At 41.9% G+C, this 22,291-nt stretch overlaps 1 protein-coding gene across 1 annotated transcript in view; it reads right to left on the bottom strand.

Annotated features, from left to right (window-relative positions):
* fto (FTO alpha-ketoglutarate dependent dioxygenase) overlaps positions 1–22,291 on the bottom strand; it is a 120,389-nt gene that overhangs the window by 93,656 nt on the left and 4,442 nt on the right. Inside the window, 4 exon segments of the mRNA XM_030125326.1 lie at positions 2,337–2,433; positions 2,435–2,463; positions 6,070–7,105; positions 7,276–7,353. Coding sequence (XP_029981186.1) covers positions 2,337–2,433; positions 2,435–2,463; positions 6,070–7,105; positions 7,276–7,353 — 1,240 coding nt within the window.

Here is a 22,291-nt window from a genome sequence, read left to right as displayed (position 1 = left end):
GCTTTTAAATATATTGGGTCAACTCTTTTCTCCAATCCCCCGGTGCATTGGGAGCTGGAAATCAGATTATTGAACAGGCCTGGTGTCAAGACTTGCATTGTTCTTTTTTAACCACTAAAATTCCATTTGGGTGGAAATGATGGGTGATTCCAATTTGCCTCCAGCGGCTCAGACATTAGCAGTTCAAAGGGGCCAGTCGGCGACAAATGGTGCTGAAAAGACATTACGGTGTCTGTGGTTATACAGCAATGTACTTTTCTTTTAATACCACAAAACTACTAATCATATGGTGTATGTCACTGAAACACTGGTGCAATATATTTTAACACTTGATTAGTAGCAGCCACTTTGTGCACACGTGTATTTGAAACAGGACGGGCAGTATTTCATGTCTCCAATAAATAAGCTTAAGACTGCATTCCTTGCACATTGAGAACAGGTACGTTTGTGCATGTGTACTTACTTTTGAAAATTTATATGTATGTGCGTTTTCTTGAAATGTGCCAAGTGTTTAATTCAGGTAGACCAACAAAGCAACAGACGGCCAAGGACTGTGCGGGCTGCTATCGTTGTGCAGCAGTTGGCCTCTCAAGGGCGTACTCACCAAGTGGAGCATAAATCCCCACTGATCCGCGACAGTCAAGTCCCATTAGAATGGTCTGCACAACAGCCCATCACTCTATTATCATGGCTGGCCTGAAACTGACTGTTCTATTGTAAATCTTATCCAGCTAAAGGAGGTCAGCTTCAAGCCCTGTCAGGCTGAATATTAGGTACAGACGTCGCTGCTCTCAGATGAAAACACAGCTGCTTCAGAGAGTCAACTTCAGGAATACATTAAAATCTTCCTGTTCTTTACATATAAGAAAAGATTCATGTCGGCAAACATTTATTACTATTGATAAATGGGCAGATCGATTCCCTGCAAGTTATTCATGGTCTTAAAACTTGTTTAAATACATTGAACTTATACATTTTATTTGTTCAAAAATATTTCCTCATAATTCTACTTAACAGAAATAATCTTAACTCCATTACTCGTTTTATATTCTTTGGTTAAAAGATACAATGATGATATATCTGAAATATTTCATTATTCACATGTTTCCCCTTCAAACAATAAAGCCCTGTAGATGATTTAAATATGGACTGTAAGTACATGAAATGTTTGAACAATGGCCAAAGCTTGTTATAAATCTAAGTGCTGTATTTATGAGGGGGGCATATGCTAAGTTCAATACAGGGATTATTGTTCTTGATGAAACAAAGTACTGATCTCACATAAGATTGTATACCAGTCAGCAACACAAAGGTCAAATACATGTCCAATACAAATACATTATTATCTGTCTTTACACCAGGAATCGGATTTACCAACAAGAAGGACTGAAGTACAAGTCAATTAGAAGAAAAAAAGAAATCAGGTTCTGCTTTCATACGCAACATGGTTTAATGAAAAAAAAAAAAGTCTATTAAATTCAAGGAGTAGATAAATACATATAATTTAGTCTTGGAGTTCAGTCTACATTGTGGGTCAGGAAGCATAAATGATTAATCGGGTAATAAAAAATAATTTAAGTATAAATCGATGAATAAATGAAGATTGATACACATTATTAGGTTTTATAATACAGGAAAATACCATTCTATCAGTCAGATGAAATTAGGTCTGACTCAGAACAAAATATCTTTCCTTAAATACTGTGGAAACAGTATGCCGTAAAAATAATAAATCCTCCATCCATCCATCCAACCTGGGGGTCCTAAACTTCTTGTAACATCTGACACTAGCTTCTCCTGTGATGTGGATAAATGTCCTCACACTCAGAAAAAAATGAGAAAGCTTGGAAGGGCCCGCGGGGCTGAAGAGAGGAGGGTGGAGGTGTCTGTTGCTGAGGCCAAAAGCATTAAGCTATGATTTACACCCTTGTGGCTGGCTGTCTGTCCTCTTCATAAGGACATAGTCAGCACTGGGTCACAGGACTTCAAAAAATAACATTTGGTTTTCCTAACGTCTCTAATGCACACGATTTCATGGAACCTTAAAGCACCATGTCCAGGCCAAAAAGTCCCCCCCACACACACATTCACACACACATCCGCTCTGTTTTTTCTGCAGAAAGGGTTAGAAGAAGGGGAATTGAGTATAATGCTGAAGTGCATCCTGCTCGTATGGGTCATTTGGAACAAAATATGAGAAACAGTATAAAACAGGGTAATAAAAATGTGCTGTCCTCCAAAGTGAGACAAGTGAGTGCTGGGTGGGCTGTGTGAGCAATGTGTTTACATGTGCATTGTCAATGTCTGCATGTGTGTTTATTGAGAAGAGTTTGTACCTCTCATGTAATAGCAGTCTCCAGACTCCAGTGGCAGCATCAGGCCAGGTGTGTGGATGTCCCAGGCAACCTTGAGCCCAATCCTCCAGAATGCCTTTTTCAGTGCTGCCTCCCTCACTGCTCTCACCTGTCAGTCATACACACCCAACTCGAAAATGTAAAATGTGCATTTTACATTTATATTCATATTTCACAGAGATGACAGTTTCACCCCAGTGTGACTAAACAGAGTAAAGTGCAATATGCTTAAACTTGGTTTTCTTACATTTTGACAATGCATATGTTTTTTGTCCAATTGTCAACTGATTTACCTCCATTTTTTTTTTTTTTTTTTTTTTTTTTTTACATTTGCATTGTTTTAGTAGTGTAGTCTGCTTGTCCTCAGAGTCAGCCACTGGATAGTAGAGTGCAAAACACTAGAGCTATGACCATTTATCAAAAAAGATGTTGTCAAAAAAACAATACGGTATAATGAAATAAATGAAATATATACCACTTTAAATTGTAAGGGGTGTTGTGATTTAATCCACACCACCTTTACAATGGAAGTAAGATGTCTGCCTTTGTCTGAGTAAGAATCACTTAGCAGAGCAAAGGCGAAATGTGTTCATGTGGTCATATTGGCTGTTAGCACAGGATCTTTATGCTATCATTATGCTGTGTAAGTGGAAAGACTTGGATAAAAGCCCTTGATATTGTTTAGTGAGTGAGCGAGAGTGTGTTATTGGACAGTAGGTATCCTATGATATTCCTGTGTCTGAATCTATCCACTGTAACCACCTCCCCTGCTCTCCTTTCTCCTTCCATTCTTACACGGCACACTAAGAAAACAAGATTTGGCTCGGCTGGCCAACACCCTTCAGCAAAATCAATACTAAGTCTTTCTGGGCCTCTCTGCCCCACAGCTGCCTTTTCCTTTGCTCAGCACGGATAAATAGTAACTTAATTTCCAGCCATTGTGCCTGAGAGCCAGCTAATGACAGCACTCCCCCAAGGCCTCGGGAATGGGTGGAAGATCATCCTCCTGGTGCGGAAAACACTCAGTCGTGGCAGAGTTCCTTTGGATCAGCGCAGCTGGGAAACATACAACTCAGAACATTACACTGGCAAGAAAATGACATGAGGCTGCGCAAAACGATAAGAAACATCTCAAAGGAAGCAGGTGTCATGCAAAACATCTAATTCTGTACAGCTAAGAAATCTCACGTTCTGTGTTCAGGTTGTGTAACAACAGCCTTTTTCCTTCTCATGTGCAATGTAAGAAACATGAACAGGTTGGAAAGGTGCAACATTCCTCAAGGTAACATTTCATTAGGTTGGTTCTGGGGGTCCTCAGACCCAGTCACTGGAATAACACTCTGTACTATGTCTGATCAGACTTCCTCTTTAAAGTCTGGAGCTGTGGGGTCACTCTTGACTAAAAAAGACACAGCTGCTAAGCACGGCAAGGTGCTATACAACAGTGTTTGAAGCCTGTGTCCACAAGGTCAGAGTTGAAATGGCCTAGAACAAATCATTGAAGCAGACCTTCAGAGCAGGTGTTTCTGGTTAGAAAAAGCCAATGAAGAAAACCCAGCTTGTAAAAGGTGTTGGGATGTCAAAGCAGTTGGCACTGCACCTGTATGATAAAGAAATCTTTTATAGTTTTAAGACATTCCCACCTTTCACTATTTAAACTACACTCTTGTCTCCATCTCAAACAGGAAATTATGTTTTGTCTTTCTTAGTCTCTAAGGCTGCAAGGAGTGAGTTAGTCACTGCTTGAGGGACTGTAGAATATTGATGTGTACATTTTATTTTAGTTTGATGTTGAGGCTTGTTTAGTGTGTGAGAATCATTTGCAAAATAAAGCAAGACTGTCACAAACTATTGTGCGGAGGAGCTCGATGAATGGCTACTGTTGTTGTGTGTTTACATTTTGCATCATATTTTATACTGTTAATCATACTGTTAATCTCTTGAATTAAAAAAATAAAGATACCGTATGTCATTCTCGAGGCTCATACCTTTAATATTCTAAACCAAGGTTTTTGATAGTGTGTAGCTGATTTACATATTGTCTGTTGTAGAAACTTCTCCTAGAAGTTCTCGTCTCACTGAGATGCTCTATCAGCTCAATCAGCAAATACTATCAGCATCTTGAAAGAGAGCACATTCCATAATTAGCAGACATCGTATTACCCATATAGTACAGTCTAGGAACACTTATCAAAGCAGGGCTCATTATTCCATATCAGATAATTGCACATCGATCATTTCTTGAGGAAAAGATTTAGATCAGATGCGTGCATGTGATAAGGTCTGTTTGTTAGACTGCGCCATTGAGCATGTGTTAAAAGCTCACATCCAAATGTCTGTGATCTCCCATAGCTCAGTTGATAAGGCTGTCAGCAGCAAGCTGGTGATGACATTTGATAATGCCTTGACACTATCACATAGATGGATCTGATGGTTGCCTCACCAGAGACCATGTCTACAGATGCCACTGTGCTGCTGTAGGGCCAAAATACACAAGGTTAACTGCATCTGATCCACCATAAAGAAAATGAGATAACTAAATGGGATATTGATGTGAAGTAAAAAGGGAATATTATTTTCAAAAATAAACCACTTAAGACAAGTCTGATTTACTTAAGTGTGAAAAAGATTCAAACATGGTAAATCTATGCTTTTCAGCCATTGTAATTTAGTTATGCCAGTTACAGACAAGTGACCAATTAAGGGAAAAAACAAATATATAATATATATAAGTCCACCAGAACAGCTTCAATGCACGTCGGCATTGATTCTCCAAGCATGTGACTTTACTGAGGGATGACAATCATTTGTTTCTAAAAGACATTCCCTTTTATGGTGTTTTGATGATAGAAGAGGGTTGTATCTTATATGTCAGTCCAAACTCTCATATACTGTAGGTGTCCATTTGGATTTGGTGACTGTGAAGGCCATAACATGCAATTCACATGATTTTCATACTCATAAAATAGATATGTATAAATAGATACTTAATCTGACATATAATATATCATACCACTTAAAATGCCGACCTAAAAAAAATCTAATAAGTTCCACATTAAATAATAGTTGGTGTTAAAAAGATCAATATTTGGCAGCATTCATCTCTTCCTGGGAAAAAAATATTTAAGACTGTCAGAAATCATTATCTTTCACTTAAAAAAAATGTAGAAAACTGTTGAGGTAATTAATGCCTGAATGAATAAATCAAACTGAACATCAAACTCAAAGTAATTAATCAATATATCAAGGACACGCAATGTCAAACCAAATGTAAAAAGACAGATGTTCATCATTTTCCTGCAAAAGTCCGTAACATCAACTGGAAAGCCTGCCATCAGCAACTATCAGAGCAAAGTTCTACCAACACCTTATGCTAAAGTATCTCTCTAATTCACACATACTCGCATTAGTCACAGTTGCCTTCTCCTATGCCCAAGTATGTCTCCAGTGTCCTGTTGCCTGCACTCAGATTGTGCTTAATGTTGCCAGGATGAGCATGTTTACATCCTCAGTTGACTTTATATCAGCATTGGTATTGATAATTAACAGAAGGGGGCATGTTTTTAATGCCAATTTTTTACATTTGGGTAGAAACATTAATATTTACAGCCTTATTTATGTATTTCATCATTGTACTGTTCAAACAGCTCAAATTTTCAGTACCTCTTTAATTTGTCACCCATCAGTATGTCACAGTTTCACATTTGACACTTACCTTTTTCATCACGACAGCTATAGCTGTAAACAGCTACTGGAGAATGGCAGATCAGGTTCTCATCATGGTGCCACCCTACCGCCATCTTTCCCATGCCATAGTAAGGCTCTTCTTTGAGCTGACTCATAGCTGCTGGGTCCATATAGTTGAGTAAGGTGACATTGAATTTGACCGGGCCAGTGCAAACCTGCGGGGGACTGGGCTGAGAGCAACCCTGTCCACTTGACTGTTCCTCTTTATCCTCAATGTGGTAACCTGACATCTTGTGCTTGAGCTGGGCCACAGGTTTCTCCAGGGCCCGTAGTCCCCCAGGCCCAGTGACTGTGTCTCTAACAGCCTTAGGCTCCCAGCCGGAGCATTTTCCCTCATGTTCAGGCCTTCCTGCAATACCTGTTTCACCTGGTTTGACTTGGGAGGACTCCCCTTCCTCACTGCTATGTTTGGACTCAGTCTCCCACTCCCCCTCTTGTTTTGACCCAGAGCAGCCCTCTTCACTGTGTTTTGACTCAATGTCCCACTCCTCGCTGTGCTTGGACTCTGTGTCCCCCTCCTCACTTTGTCTGGACTCTGAGTCTCCACCTTCACTGTTCTTGGACTCTTCACTGTGTTTAGACTCTGTGTCCCCCTCCTCACCCTGTTTAGCTTCTACATCCCCCACCTTTGCACATTGTGTAAGTCTGTCTCCTTCCTTCAGCTGAGACACATCAGAGCAGAAGAAGGTGTTAAGCTCCCACAATGCCTTGCAAGCGCCCCTCAAGTCAGCATCACAACAGTTTTTTCCTTTGACTTCGCCGTCCTCACTGTGCCATGGGATGGCAAAGAGCCGAGTGTCCAGGTAGCGATAGGTGTGGCCTGGCTCACCCAGCAAAGCCCGTGATACAGCAGTGAACACATCTCTGTCACGCACCCGAACCAAATCCCTCAGGAGACAACCTTTCTTTCTCAGGGTGAGAAGAGCTGCTTGTACACGGCCATGGAGCTCAACAGGCAGAGAACAGGATCTCCTCAGCACCAGGCCAGAGTAACTGGAATCCCACTAGGAAACACAAAACACTCCTATCAAAATCACACCTTCGGAAAAAGCTGTGAAAAATGAACACTTTTCAATATTTAGGGTACGGTTCATCAAATGAAACACCATCTCTTGGTGAGGACATACCACCAGTTAATTTAACCATCATCTTTGCTGACAAATATGTGACTCACCAGTTGCTGAAAGCCCCTGTCTGAAGGTCCCAGAAAGGGGATCTTCTGGTCTCCCAACTCCTGCAGTAACCTCCTCCTCTGTGGAACACAACACAATAAAATAAACACATATGATAGCTGCATGAAACAGTAATTAGTTGCTTTTTAAACATATCCTCTATTCAGATATATTAAGTATAGAGTTTTGGATAATAAATGTGTCAGATTTTTTTATGACTGTCAGTGTCTTTTTCATTCAATATCGAATGAAATATATTCATCTATAATGTTCTATTTTGGCTTTGGTTTAACCACTTCTGAATGTAGTTGGTGCTTCTATTTTATTTGATAATCAGTTTAAGAGGATTTCAATTACGTTAAGTGTTAAAGTTAAAATTTGACATTAAGATCTTTCAGTTTTAAGGTGAAAAACGCATAAAGCTAAATTGCCTTTTTACAGGAGCAACATAGCATTTGCGGGTCTTATAAACACATTCTTTACAGACACAGAATGCAATAGTGCACAACCATGAAGCGTTTGCTGTTAAAATTAATGAATCACTGGATTAAAACTGTCTGAGATATCGTAGGAACCTGCTAGCCATAGTCATGCACACTGACTTCTCACATTTTTATGATTTTGTGAAGGCTGCCGAGGGGTTCCTCACAACCTTATAAAAGATGCCCTGTGCCATTCAGAGCTCTTCCAATAAAAATGTCAACCTGGTGGAGGGATCAAAGTACCTTTCATTGGGCTGCATTCCATTCTGACCTGTAAATCCAATGGCAACTGGCATAAAAACTATATGCCCAAATAAATTTCACAACTGTTTCCCGACCCTGCTCCTTCTCCCCCTCCCTGTTGTGCTTGTGCATGTGTACATGAAGGTATTGTATAAGTGAGTATATGTTTGTTCAGAGCCTCATGTTTATTCCCCAGTAGTACACACACACACACACACACACACACACACACACACACCCTGCAATGTGTCTCAGCAGCAGGAGAAGGAGAAATGTCACCTACTTTTCTTTTTTTTTTTTTTTTTTTTTTTTTTTTACATTTTAAAGAAGTTTTGTGTCAACCCCCAAGCCAATGTGATAGTTTAAGAAGGAGGCCCTGTGTATATTTCCGAGACATTTACAACACACATCTCACGTTTCTTTTGCTCTAATAATGCCAAAGACCTCATGTGGCACGCTACGGGGAATATGGAACCGGCTGCCAAAATATGTCCTGACTTTTACAGTGAATAAAACGTCCCGTTAATAACATTAAAGTGCAGGTATAAAAAGATGTGTGTCCCGACTCCAAAGGGGGCTGGATCAAAAAGAGGGCAATAAGCAAAACCATGCGCATTAAAGACAGGAGGGAGGATAACACATTCCAATAACACATGCAGGTGGAAGAAATGGGAGGGCATCTGATTGAAGGCAGTTTGGCGAATTTACCTTCAGGGATGAATCTTTACCTTAGGCCTAAACAACACAACACCTGCTGAAGTTTTCTTAAAGGATGCACATGAGTGTACAGGCCTTCAAGTTATTCAGGAACAAACAAAAACAGACTTGCAGACAGTTGGAATGTAAAAAACAAAACAACATGCACTATTCATGGCCAGACTGCATTCAAAGACAGTTGGAAGAAATTGACAAGCTGACACATTCACTGGTGTCAGATTCCGATTCATGACAGAAGCTCAAGATATCAAGGTGAGGCTCTGGGCTAGTGTTGTATGTGTATGCGTTTGTTTTTTTCTGTGGGTGTGTGTGTTTATATCTGCATGCTGCTGCGAGTCTCTCTGGTGTGTGCTGCAATTCATCTGTCGTAAATGTGTGCATTTGTGCACATAAGTGGGATTATTAGATTCTGTTTTATTCACAATGCCCAAACCACTACTGTGTCAGAAGCACAAAAGTGTGTTTTATACTCAGTGTGTGTTTAAGGCTCCCCTAGATGCACACACACATATGTGCCCATCCTGCAAAACGTACAGCCGAGGTAGCAAGCCTATGATGATGCCTCAACCCCAATCACACACTACCAGGGCTGTCACACACATGTCAAATGCATCAAGCTACTCAGAAATTCCACAGAAAAAAAAGAAAGACAAGAAGTTACTGGAGCCCTCTGAAGAAGATGGACTCTCACTGTATCAGAGAAACACTGTGTCTGTCTTTCTGTCTCTGTCTGCACCTGATTCTGGAAGAAAAACCATGAGGCGCAAAAAAGGTCTGCGTTTCCACTCAGACCCAAGAAACGAGATTACCAATCCCATAATAATGTGCATGCTTCACGGTAGCCGTGCCAACCATCTGTGCTGAGTGATATATCTGATGGGGTTTTTTTTTTTCGCTCTCTCTCTTCCTTGATGGGATTATTCTCTCCGTCAGACTGTTTATCACAGAAAAACATATTAGGTAGAATAGAACTCAATTGGTTTGCTTTGATCTTGGCCTATAAGAGATATCAAACTGTGTACCATATATTTATTAATTTCATTTATTTTCCCATCTGTGACACTTCAGCGGACACTTTCTTCAAAGCGTTCTTTGCAGAGTAGATTAATGTCCAGTGCTTAGCATCAATAGCTCAAAATAGCCAGATAACTCTCCTGCCGCAGGGATAAAAACACTTGCAGCCTGAGTTGTGTCTGCCCCAGAGGGTCAGTTGGAATGTGCTGTTTTAGGTAAGACAGTTAAAGGAGGACACATGAATCCTACTGAGCATGTTTTGATTTTGCTATTAAACGAAGAATCTGGCTTTATAAGTAGAAGTGTCCCTTCATATACGAGAGCATTTTTTGAATTCACACAAGACCACAAAAAACTTCTTTCCATCTTGTTTTTTTTTTTTTTTTTTTTTTACTGATCCTTCTATTTGTGTGCTATCTAGCCTATATATTTCTTGGGCAAGAGTTTGTTTTCTTCTTGACCTCCCACCCTCCAAGGGCAGCACCTCCATCGACACAGCTGCTTTAGACTGACAGACAAGACTGGAAGCCTTAGATGTTGGACAGGCCTTGTGCAACTCTAAGATGACGTGATGAGGAATAGCTGTGTAATAGAGATTCGTGTTTAAACAGCAAACCATTGGTACTTGTCTGACACCCGTTTCAGAACTGGTCCGCTTCTGCAAAAGTGATGGTGAGTCAACAGTTTTGACAAGGTGGCTGTAAAATGTCGGACAAAACAGACAGACTGCCCGTGCACATCAAAGGTGCTTCCGACCCGGTGTATTTTTCAGTGGGTTGCAGAATTTAGTGAGCTTGTGTGAAGCAACGCAGTGTCCAGAGAAGGCCAGGAAGTGCCCACAAACACAGAAGTCTTGAATTCACACTTAAATTATCCAAAAGAAAAAAACAGTATTATACACCCACAGCATTTGTAGTCCGAAGCAACACAAACCATAAATGTCATAAACATTGAGGAAGTCCCCTGTTAATAAGGTACGCCTCTGTCTTATAAGTATGGTCAGGTAACACAGCACCTAGGTGCAATCACACCTAAACACACAAACCAAATACTGCACATGTACAGAGAGAGGTTTCTTGCTGTTCTATCACTCTTAATACTTCCTGTCCCTGTGAATCTGACCTAATACACAGAGTCAGAGGAAGCTATAATAAGAATGTGCCTTCTTCAAGTGTTTTCACAGATCATGCCCCTTCGTTTCATGCATGCCACCTTACAAAACAATCTGAGCAAAATATTAACCATTTCTTACTTCTGCCATTTAATTTGCAGTCAGTTGTGGTATTCTATTTTTACGCTGACAACTTGACAATGTTAGTGACTTAGTGTGATAGTTTACTAGGCAGACTGGTAAATGTCTTACTGGAATGTGTGGGAGTTAACCTGAGAGTGGTGATACTGGTAATGTGTAACCTCCAGTTTAACACACACAAAAACAAAACAAAAACATGGCTCTGGGAGGCTAGAGGACTGTAAGAAAGGTTTACACCTGGATCACCTGAGATATGAAGAATTAAATTTACAGATTAATACTGGTTTAAAGACATAGCATGGTAGGTAACTTGCTGCTTTAATCCAAGCAAGTGAACTGAAAAAAAAGAAAAGCAATGTAAAGGAGCAACTGAGGATGAATCAATAACCTCTGTATATGTCGTTTTCTAAATCAATGAACTCACATTATTGACAGACGTGATGAGCATGTGTTCGGTAGGGGTCCGCAGGTAGGCTAAGTGATGACAAATGGCAGACAGACTGACTCTGGCCTGATAATTGTTGTTGAAGGCTGAAACCTGCGTTGTTCATTTCACCTCGCGACAGGTCGTCGGCGGGGGACGTGATCATTAATATTAGAACATTTCCATCCATCTAACTGAACAAGAGGCCAGTCATTTAAAGGGCTGGCGCTGGGCAGACCTTTCACGCCCTGTTTATAACAGCGATCTGAGCACATTACCAGAGCTGTGGGGGACCACTGCCAGTCATTAATTAGATTCACACACACACAAGGTATTATTGGCAACCAGTCACATGCAAGACAGGTACACTAACACACACCTGTTGCGCAATTTCAACCAGACATCAAAAGTCCAGTGCGGTCCATGTGGCTCTGGTTCTTTGTAAAAGGATGTGTACACTTTCCCACACACTTACTTAAGCTGCTCTCCCAGTCATCTCATGGTGCTCTGTCAAGTGGGGAGTGTGTGCATGTGTGTGAGGGAAACAAAAAGAAGAGAAAGATGAAGAAAAGAAAATTTGGACCTCATCTGTTTTTTGAACTCTGCAACTCTTCATCTCCCTCACTGCACCTGACAGGCTTACAGAGAGACCCAGGTTTCCAGATCAATCATTCAAAAGTATTTACAAATGCACAAAGCCAGACACAGACAGACAGGTTGGCACATGGCCACTCTGTTTGAGTGCTTTTCAATGTGTCTGTGGTGTCAACATCTATTTCACACTTATCTACACCTCAAAGGGGAAAAAAAGATGTTTCAGTGACCTTTAGCAAGTGTCAAATCGAGAGAGAAGAACAGAAGGGATGAAGAGAAAGAGAGGAGGCCGATTTGAAAGATCTGACGACGTATGCCTTACATAACCTTTTTATTTATCCGGCGGAGCATGGTCTTTATCAGAAACATGCTAGCTGATTCACACTCACATTCTCACACAATTTCACACACTGGATCTGACCGCTACAACCACAAAGTTCTGCAGGACAATAAAACTTTCACTGTTCTTTTGTGGAGCAAGTCTGGGTTGCATGCAAATACACTCTGAGGTCTGTGCACAGATTCAAACTACCAACTCTGCCATCATAACAGACAATGCCATTTGTCTGAACTCTGGCTCTCACCACCCATGTGCAAGGACCATTCTGACTTAATTGTTAGTTTGCAGGCCCAGCCATAATGTTTCCATTAAGATTATGTCGATCGAGAAAAGCTTTTTAGTTTTCACCTTCAAATTACAACATGCTTTTATGAGGTCAGCTGTTTTCCATGTGGAATGGTTGGTTTTAATGCAGACACAGTCCCTTGGTATTCAGGTGGGGTCTAGTTCAGCAAGGGGAGAGTCGGGGGAAAGTGTGAGAAAATGAGGAGGGGTGGGAGGACGGAGATGAGGGGAAATAGAGCGTTGATTGAAAGACTGTGATAAGCAGTTTTCAACGGGGGCACCAGGGCCACTGAGTTGTTCTAACAGGGTTGTCGCGTCTCGAGGTGCAGTCAAGGAGAAGTCAGTGCTTTAGAAAGCTCCCTTGATTTCTCCATTTCCCCCTCCCTCGCTCATCCGCTCACACCACCCAGCCACACTTTCCTGCCCCTCCAAAAATCAATATGGCTGTGCAAAGTGCAGCCCGGCCCACAGGGAGAGCCAGCTAACTGTAGGACCTAGATGCTGGGGCTTATAAGGAGGGCAGGAAGCGTCCTCCAGGCCTGTCCCACAGGCAGTGTCAAGGACAGACTTGAGACCAGCAGACTAAGGCCACAAGAATGCCCTTCCCCTCTGCATCTCGCCTTGTCCATCTCTCTCTCTCTCTCTCTCTGTTGCCCGGGTTTGGCTGGCTCAGCGGGGCAGAAGAGATCGATAAGCAGGTGGAGCGTTTAAAATCCCCAGCTCCAGAGGCTGATGTTCCGCTCCTTAGAGCACAGTAGACTAGCACATCGCTCATGGCAGCTGGATGGAGGGATGGATGGATGGGTGGTGGGAGGGAGGGACGGGTGGGTGTATTGGGTGTACGATGGTCACACCTGGTCACTGAAAGGTTTGTGATTTGTGACAATAAACAATTCAATAGCACTTAGCCATACATGGTGTCTACGGGGTGTACAGCCAGACTGCGCAAAAACTGTCATTGTCTCAACATGACACAGATCAGTGGCATTGAAGCAGGTCACTCAGCTGTAGACCTATACACTGAGGTACTGTATTTCACTCTGAGGCAGTCCATATGGTATATAACTCATACACAGTGTACACACATACAATGAAGAGAAAAACGATTGCTAAAAAAATAAATAAAAAATACAGTCTTTGTCAACAGCGGTAGTTCTCATTTCCATACAGTAGGCTTGAAGAGGAAGCCTGTACATGATGTGGATGAAGTGTGCAAGGAGGATTTCAGTCCTGCCGCGTGTCTCTGAATGTGAGTGACTGATCACAGTGGAAGTGGCTTGTGTCTCTAATCCAGTACCACTGTTAGACAGTGCAAAGACCCAGCTCTGTGTACCAGCACAGGCTGATCAAACCCATCATGTGACAAGCAACCTCTTCAAATGACGATGATTTCCCAGTTCTGTGTCCTTTCCGCTCCATATTAGATCATCTTCTGACACCACTGAGTCTGGTACTTCATGTGGGATAAAGATAATGTGCAATCCAGCCCGAGAGGTTTCGAGTCAAGGGTAAACGAGGGGCTGAGACAGGGGTAGCATGCTGGATGACAGTTGTGACAATTAGACTGTGGTATTTTATAACCTTATGCTAAACATAAGATTTGATTCTGTATGTTGCCTGACACAACACTTCAAGGCTATTTTGTCATCACGTTACAATGCAGCTATATGTCACATTCATGCATAAAATAAGGCATGTGAGATCATGAAACATATTAAAAACTGAGGATCTCATCTGTTTCAGTTTTCTAGGAACACGACTGGGCTGGCTATCCATCAAATTACAACTGGTTGGCTAAATTGTCTCTATCAACAATCATGTCTTTCCCACAGACAGTTACGACTACCCCTTGGATTATATGTTTAGAACAAATTTTAAATATGGTATTATTACTAAGCTGGAACAGTACTTAAAAGTTTAACTTAAGCCACTAGAAAAACATATGGCAAAAAAACAGATGTGGCCTGAACATCTAGGACAGGTCTAATTCTATCTCAAGTAGTCTTTGACCCAGATAAACTGGCATTATGATGTGACCTCAGATTAATATTGAATTAAGGACCAGATATCATTTGTGGCTGTTTACACGACCGTTGGCCTGTCTTCTGGGAATCCTGAAGCAGATAAGTTTTTTATAATGGCATTAGCCAAATCCTGAGGTATAGCAGAAGGCACTTGTCTTGCTTGAGAAGCCAACTCGTTTCTTTATTTATTTTTCCTTCACTCATTCTGAACAAAGGGAAATATTCTACCAGGAACTGAATAGCTTAATCCTCTTTTCACTCTTCCCAGTAGCTTGAATGGTGACAGATTAACATCCTGGAGGTTTACAAACCCAGCCATTTGAAAACGTAATTGCTGGTGGCACACACCATGCATGTGTTTAAGATGAGGGTTAATATTAAAGCTGAAAATACCCAGATGCACTCGAGTCAGGAGGGATGTGGCCAGGTTGGGCCAGACCCAAGAAGCGCAGGCAGGATGGACCACTCTGTCACGTACATATCAGGGAGTTGCAAGCTGTCCCAAACCCTCGCTACAGGCACTATAGTTACTGTTCAATTCTGCTAATTATTACAGCCAATCAGAGGGGTTAACGGGGCGGAGACTGGCCAGACCATGTTCTGGGGCATTTAACAGCTGGCAAGAACGGAGGTGAATGCATTACACACTGCCCTCATCCAATAAAAATAAAACACCCTGACATCTGAGGTGTACTTAGCACAGAGGGGAGGGATGAAACCGAGGGGAAGAAGGGGGAGCAGAAGAGGGTGGTGGGGTGAAAAGAAGACAGCATCTGATAACATGATGTCCAAGTGCCACCTAGTGACAGCTATCTTCTCTGGTCATTTAGACTCTATGGTATCAGAGGTGGTGATGGAATGACAAACACATAAAACCAGAAAATCAAACTCAAATTTTTCAACTCAAAGTTATACCTATATATGTTCCCTATAGTTTATTTCCAAAACCCAATCAAATATGCTGTTTCCCTGAGTGACCCTGCTGTTTGTTCAGTCAGCAGAGGAGGCCTGTTACACTGCACACTGCTAGGCTGGTGGCCCTGGGCTCCTAGGTCCCCTCCCCTCATTAGCCCAGGTATAAATCACACTCTGCCAGTGCCCAGAGGTGAGAGGGATGAGAGTGGAGGTGAGCTTGAAATAATGCTTATGTCACGGCGGGTCAGCCCTCCATTATGGCCGTTTCGAAAACTATTAATCTTTCTTGTAGTCAGTGGCCTAGAAATAATTACTTCATCTAACCCATGTAATACAGCATGACCAGCAGTCGAGCCTGGTCAATTTGAGGCTGGGGAGGCAGGATCGGGCGGATGGGGGTTGTGTGTGGGGGGGGGGGGTTCAGAGAAAGAGATAGAGAGAGAGAGAGTGAGAAGGGAGGGGGGAGCCACAAATTACCAGGCCCTGTCTCCTGCTACTGGGTGACTGATGTCCTGTTCACTTCAGCTGTGGCCTTTTACACTCGTAACACTGATTTAGATAGATACATGCACATGCTCTAAGAGGCAGATCATGTACAGGCACACATATGTACACACATTAATGTATGATTACACACACCGTGGGTGGGACACACAAGCAGATCATTTAAAACAAGGGTCAAAAATGAAAAATGAAACCTCAAAGACACAAAGCAGATAGCAAAGAATAACAATATATCCTTATGCATAGTTTTCCATATCATATAGGACTTGGGAGCAGGACTTTCTTCTTTCACAGTACATAACCTATGCAAAAAAGATACCTATACTGGCCAGAATGTTTTTTTTTCTTCTGAAAATAAGCTTGTTATAACACAATTATTTAATAATTTATTTACAAAATCAAAATAGTGAACCTGGTGTAATCCATGAATGAATATTCTCTCTACATTTCTTTGAGCTATTTTGTAAATATTGTAACATACTGTAGGTCAAAAATTCAGTTATTATACTATTTTTAGTCAAATAACACCAATGTCATCACAACCACTACATGCTCCACAGACTATTTTCCAAATACAATTCTCAATGAAAAGCAATATATAGGCATAGAGTGGTACATGTTACAAATTAATATGCCAAAATGTTTGAGACAGATATCCTGCACCTGATATCACATTAAACCAGCCATGTCTTCTACTGCTGCTCAATGTTGCCCCCTAGAGTAGGTCCACATCTACTGGTGTCACCAGAATCAATGGTAAAAGAAAACTCTAGATCATGGTGGACACGGACAAAATAAATATGGCCATTGGAGAAACCCATGCTGCCAGTAAACAGAAGAGCTATTGCAAACTCAGCCTCCATGAACGTCACAGGAAGTATGAATGGAGTGACATAAATAAATGCAGCCCTCCAGTGGCTGTCACAGCTGGCATTGCAGGTGCAAATTTAATTAGTCAAGGTGAAGTCTCCCTTGTTGTCTGAGAAGGGGGGGTCCTCGCCATGCACGACTGTAAACACGCGCTATATCCTAATCAGGTGTCACCACTGCGTTTGATCAGCCCGCGAAAACTTGTCACGAATCCCCGGCAGAGAGTGGGCCGAGGGGGAGAACAAAGGAAAAAAGCTGTCATGAGAAAACAGGGAGGTGGTGGTGATGGCAGTGGTGGTGGATGAAGAGAGTTTGCCCATTAGCAGTCTCTGTCGCCTATCTTTCTCCCACTCCCCTTCTCTTCTCTCCTCCTCTCGTTTCTTTCTTTCTCTACTTGGCTACCTACAGCATACACCGTACTGTATCCTTTGGAGCAAGCTCTATGTCTGTAATTCTACTCTGAGGAAATCTCAACCATACCTGTCATACTTGGCTTCATAACCGCCAACAAAGCTCCCAAAGAAGCTCCCAAAGAAGCACACTACTTTGTATACCTCCCAAAAACACACACATCTACAGTGGTACAAGCTGTACTCATTTTGTTTTTATCAAGCACTCTTCTAAGTAGTTGGGTCCTCCTGTTGAAAAGCCTGGAGAAGTAGAGGCAAACATGCTGTTCTCTGCCCACCGAATACCTCCAGGCTGTATTGAGAATGTGCAGGAACACACATGCCATTAGATACTGTTTACCTTTCAGTTTGGGTGATATTGAATACATTAGCCGAATGAACCTCATAAGAAACACAGGCGAGTGACAAGGCCCAATCGTCTTTGCGACTACCATGGTAACTGAGATTACAGGCTAACAAAGAGCAGACAGGGGGAAAAAATATTTAAAACCCGAATAGTGATACATAAATTAATTAAAGGACAAAAAAACAAGTGGAGAATTAAAGTTGGAACATCTGTCAGCGACTTAGCTTCCCAACGTAATACCAGTGTTAGAACATTTATACCCTTGAAGTTAATGATCCCCTCTTTAATTGACAGTCAAGGAAAACCGGCAGCGGCAGCATCCTGCCGAGACACCGATAAGAGGCCCCCTTCCCCCTCCCAAAAAAAAAAAAAAAAAAAAAAAACAGTTTAAAGAACCTTGGCAGTAATCCCTATTGTCATCCCAGCGCAGCAGAAGGACTTACAAACACAGATAACTCTGCTGAAGCTGTCTATTTCTCTGGAGTTATGGGGACAGCCGAGCTGCTGCGTGCCTCGAATCAGTCACTCAGATTAGCCCAATCCCTCTGTGCTGTCAGTCAGCCGAGACACTAGCCTGTCACCACATTTACATGAGTCCATCTCATATGACAATGCCCCCTATATATGACAATGGCTGCAAAGAAGGGGTCCACTCGTTTGCAGATAGCGAGTAAAGAGTACAGCAGACAGGCTGTTGTTGGATTAAGCTCATGGAGTATGCTGTGCTCATGTCTCTACTGACACTCCAACAACAAGTTTAAGGAGTCTTAACCATTGCTGTTTTCTCCATAGTAGAGAGAATGTGGGAAATGTATGTCAGATGAAACTCACACCTACACTGACGAATACAGATACAAACACACACTGGGATGAACTTCAAATAACTTAGAACTACAAAATGAGTGCTGTGTGAAAACCATGAATTTACCTATAGTGCCTGTTGTCCCAAAAGTTGGCTTCAAACATGACTTTAATCCACCTACTGCACGTAACATTATGGTGCATGAAGAACAAAAGGAAAACAACACTTACTTAAGCGAACACTAAAGAAGTGGGATTGGTCCTTATCTTGAATAAAGTAATGGCAGAGATTAAAAGGCCCACCCTAAATAATCTAAAAAAAAAAAAACTTACTAGTTAAGACACAAACTTCAGGGTGTTATGATAAGGGATTAGTTCCCGCAGAGTATGAGTTTGTACTTTAAAATGAATGTGTGGCAATGAAAGGCACCTAAGAGCTAACAGTGTGCTGACTGCTTTTTATGCTTTTGTGACTCACTTCACTTCAAACAGTCCTGCAACAAATGACAGTGGATGCCTTCTACATAACAGGGCCAGGGCAAGCATGACACAGGGGTTGACAACTGAACCCTCAAACTCCCTAACCCCTTACCCTGCCATGGCACACACGCATACACACACATAGCCCTGAAAACAGCCCTGACATGACCGCTCAGCAAACCTTCATAACCCTTCCTTGTGCTTTTTTTTTCTCTCCATCTCACAAGAGACAAACCTCAATTCAGGACTGTTTTAGCCAAGCAAGTGGATGTGACCCACTGCCCCCCAGTCAGGCTAATCTGAATAAACAGAGCTGAAGAAACAGGCAGAGGAGGGAAAATCTGCCTACATTATGATAGGAGGAGAAAAGATGGGATTCAGCCAAGGGGCTCCTTTTTTATGCACGTTTGATCAAGTGCTTGACAGCACCAGTGGATGGAATTACGGACTGTTGAACAAAAAGTTGTGGTGTGGGTGGGTGTGGGCATGGGCTCGTGTGTGTGTGGTTCAGACTGGACAGCTTGGTTTCCATGGCCTGACAGTGTTGGGCTTGTGACAAGTCTGCCGCACCACACCACCACATACTATGTGCAACTCGCCCAACAGCCTTTGCAGTCCATCACTCAGGACGGCCGAGGCGAGCGCCGTGAGAAGAGGTCAGACGTGGAGGAGAGAGGGAGGGAGGAGAGAGGAGAGGAGGATGAGGAGGAAGAGGAAGGAGGGAGGGATGGTCAGGGGTTAAGTGTAGAGAAGACAGCGATGAAAGGCAACTGTCATGCACCAGTGCTCGCCCAAGAGCACCTGTCTCGAGAAGAACATGCAAAGTGTGCTGGTCACGTCCTGACAATACCCTCACTTTTGTTACACACACACACACACACACACACACACACACATATACACACACACGTATCAAGAACACACAGACAAGCTCTTAGGAAAGGGCTGATGCTCCACTGTTGGAAAGGCATCGCCTGTCTGACAGCATGCCAGTCAAGCTGTCGCTAGCTCCTTCGCATATGCAAGGAAAACTTAGGCTGATGAAGAAAAAACACACAGGGGCTCAGAAGAAGAATCACTGAGACATGAACAGACTACCTGAAGTGGGCAGACACTTCTCAAAGACTTGATGCAGAGTAAATGCTGGAACGACCAGGACAAAAAGCTCCATGAAAGCGAACCCAGCATAACTAGGACACCTACCCCAGACTGGAAAGTGTGGGAACAAAAGTTAAAGTCAAAGCACTCAAATCCACTGTAGACATTTTCATAGGCAACGTCAGCACTTCTGTTTTTAATAGATTAGTAAGATAAGAGAGGGATATGTTAAGAGCTAAAGGAGTAATTTTCTTAAGTATGTTTAGCATGTTTTCACCAGTGTTAGCTTGGTAGCTAATTAAAATCCACACTAAAGTTCCTGTCATACTTTTTTTTACATGAACACAGCACACTACAGGATAGCACTGCTCTTGTGTTTAGAGGTAGAAAACCATTTGTGGTATTTTCTGAATAGTGGTTACCAAGGCCAACTCACCTGCAGCTGGCTAATCTAAAACCGATGCTAATCCCTGGCTCTGGCTAAAAGAAGAACTTCCTATGTTCAGCCTCTACAAAGTATTAAGCTAAATGCCAGGTATTTTAACACACTTTCATTGCTCACATTTATGGAAAAGAACTTATGATGTACAAATTAACAGTTACTATTTACAGAGCCTTGTGAACCTGGTCTCCTGCAGCTTTTGTGAATGAAGGGTTTTGGACTTTTCATTAAAACCAGATGTTGGCCAACGCCATAGCAGTAGGCACTTTCCTTTTATTGGAAAGGTGAGTCATTACAAAGAAAAATAAATTCACAAATAAACAGCATGAGGACTGCTTTGTCTTATGCAGGGGTTGTTGCATAGTGATTTTTTTTTTTTTTATTGGTGTTTGCTAAAATTAGCAACATCCACAGCAGCTGTGTTTTCAGGGAAGTATTGATATTTTTTCTTAGGAGGCTGAGACTGAACAAGTTTGACATATTTTACTTCTGTAATTGTTAATCCTTTAAATAACCATGGTTTAAACAAGATTATTGAAACACACGTCAGCCTATACAAAATTGCACAGTGAGTGCATGTTCACATTCACCCCACTAGAATACTATACAAACAGAAACAGAAAATAACGACTTCCCCGGATCATAGCCTCAAGTAGCTAATGAATCCCCTGGAGGCTCTACCCTCTGTGTATGAGGTGAGAGGGTCATTCCCATGTTTATTCAGCAATGAGTCCAGTGAGCCACTGCCATCTATTGATTGAACTGATTATTCTATGTCTCTCTTGTGACGGGACACATGCATGACAGATGAACCCTACTTGGACAGGTCACATTCGATGTAATCTCATTGAATCTGACGGCTGATCTGGTCGACCGGTTTGCATGATCCACATCGCGGCCTTGTTTGCGAATACGATGACATCTGCAGCTAATGCCTCAACACTAATATGAGGTGCTCGGTAGAGGCTGTCAGACACATTAGCTGTCAAGAGCTGTTTGGACAACTCTAGAGACTACTCCCATAGGAGAAAACCATGCAGGCAGTATATGGCGTAGTACCTAAAATGCAATTTAAATACACAATTATTATGATGAAAAGGTCACTTTTAAATTAAAAATGCATTCAGCATTTAAAATTGTGTTGACAGCAGTTCCCTAGACCTGCATTTTGGTCGTATCCAGGTACATCATTCCAAAATCGACCTCAAGAATGCAACGACACTACCACATGCTCAAACTGTGAGAGAACTTAAAATGCAGGCTACAGTATGTTGTAGCTGGTCTGTCAAAAGTGACAAGATGGCACCAAGTGCTTAGAAGAAACATGAAAACTATATTGTCAATGCCACAGCCTCACCAAAATACCATAAGACTACCTGTGTTTTTTCTTTTTAAAATTTGGTTAGATCACAGGTCTTCTTAAGCACATATGGGACTCTGTTGCAAGAAGTCTGAGCCATCACCTCAGACAATGCAGATGAGGCAATAAAAGTTGATATCCTTCCAGATGTAAGCCAAATGTACCTTATGTTATGCACTTTTAAATTGTCATGCATGCAACACAGATTGCAATAAAAATGGTTGGTGTGTAAGCAACGTATTTATTATAAGAAGGTAAAACAGACCCTCTATTGGTTGATAAGTCAAAATCAGCACTGAATTTAATACAAACAACTTGTGCCACTTTATCTTCAGAAAATAGATTAAATACCTTCAACTGCCACAGACTGTATGGCTTAAAATGAATGAATATAAGAGTTTCTTCAGTTTATTTCAA

This window comes from Sphaeramia orbicularis, chromosome 3 (genome assembly GCF_902148855.1).
Source record: "Sphaeramia orbicularis chromosome 3, fSphaOr1.1, whole genome shotgun sequence".
NCBI lineage: Eukaryota > Metazoa > Chordata > Actinopteri > Kurtiformes > Apogonidae > Sphaeramia > Sphaeramia orbicularis.
This window is presented reverse-complemented; position numbering and strand designations above follow the sequence as displayed.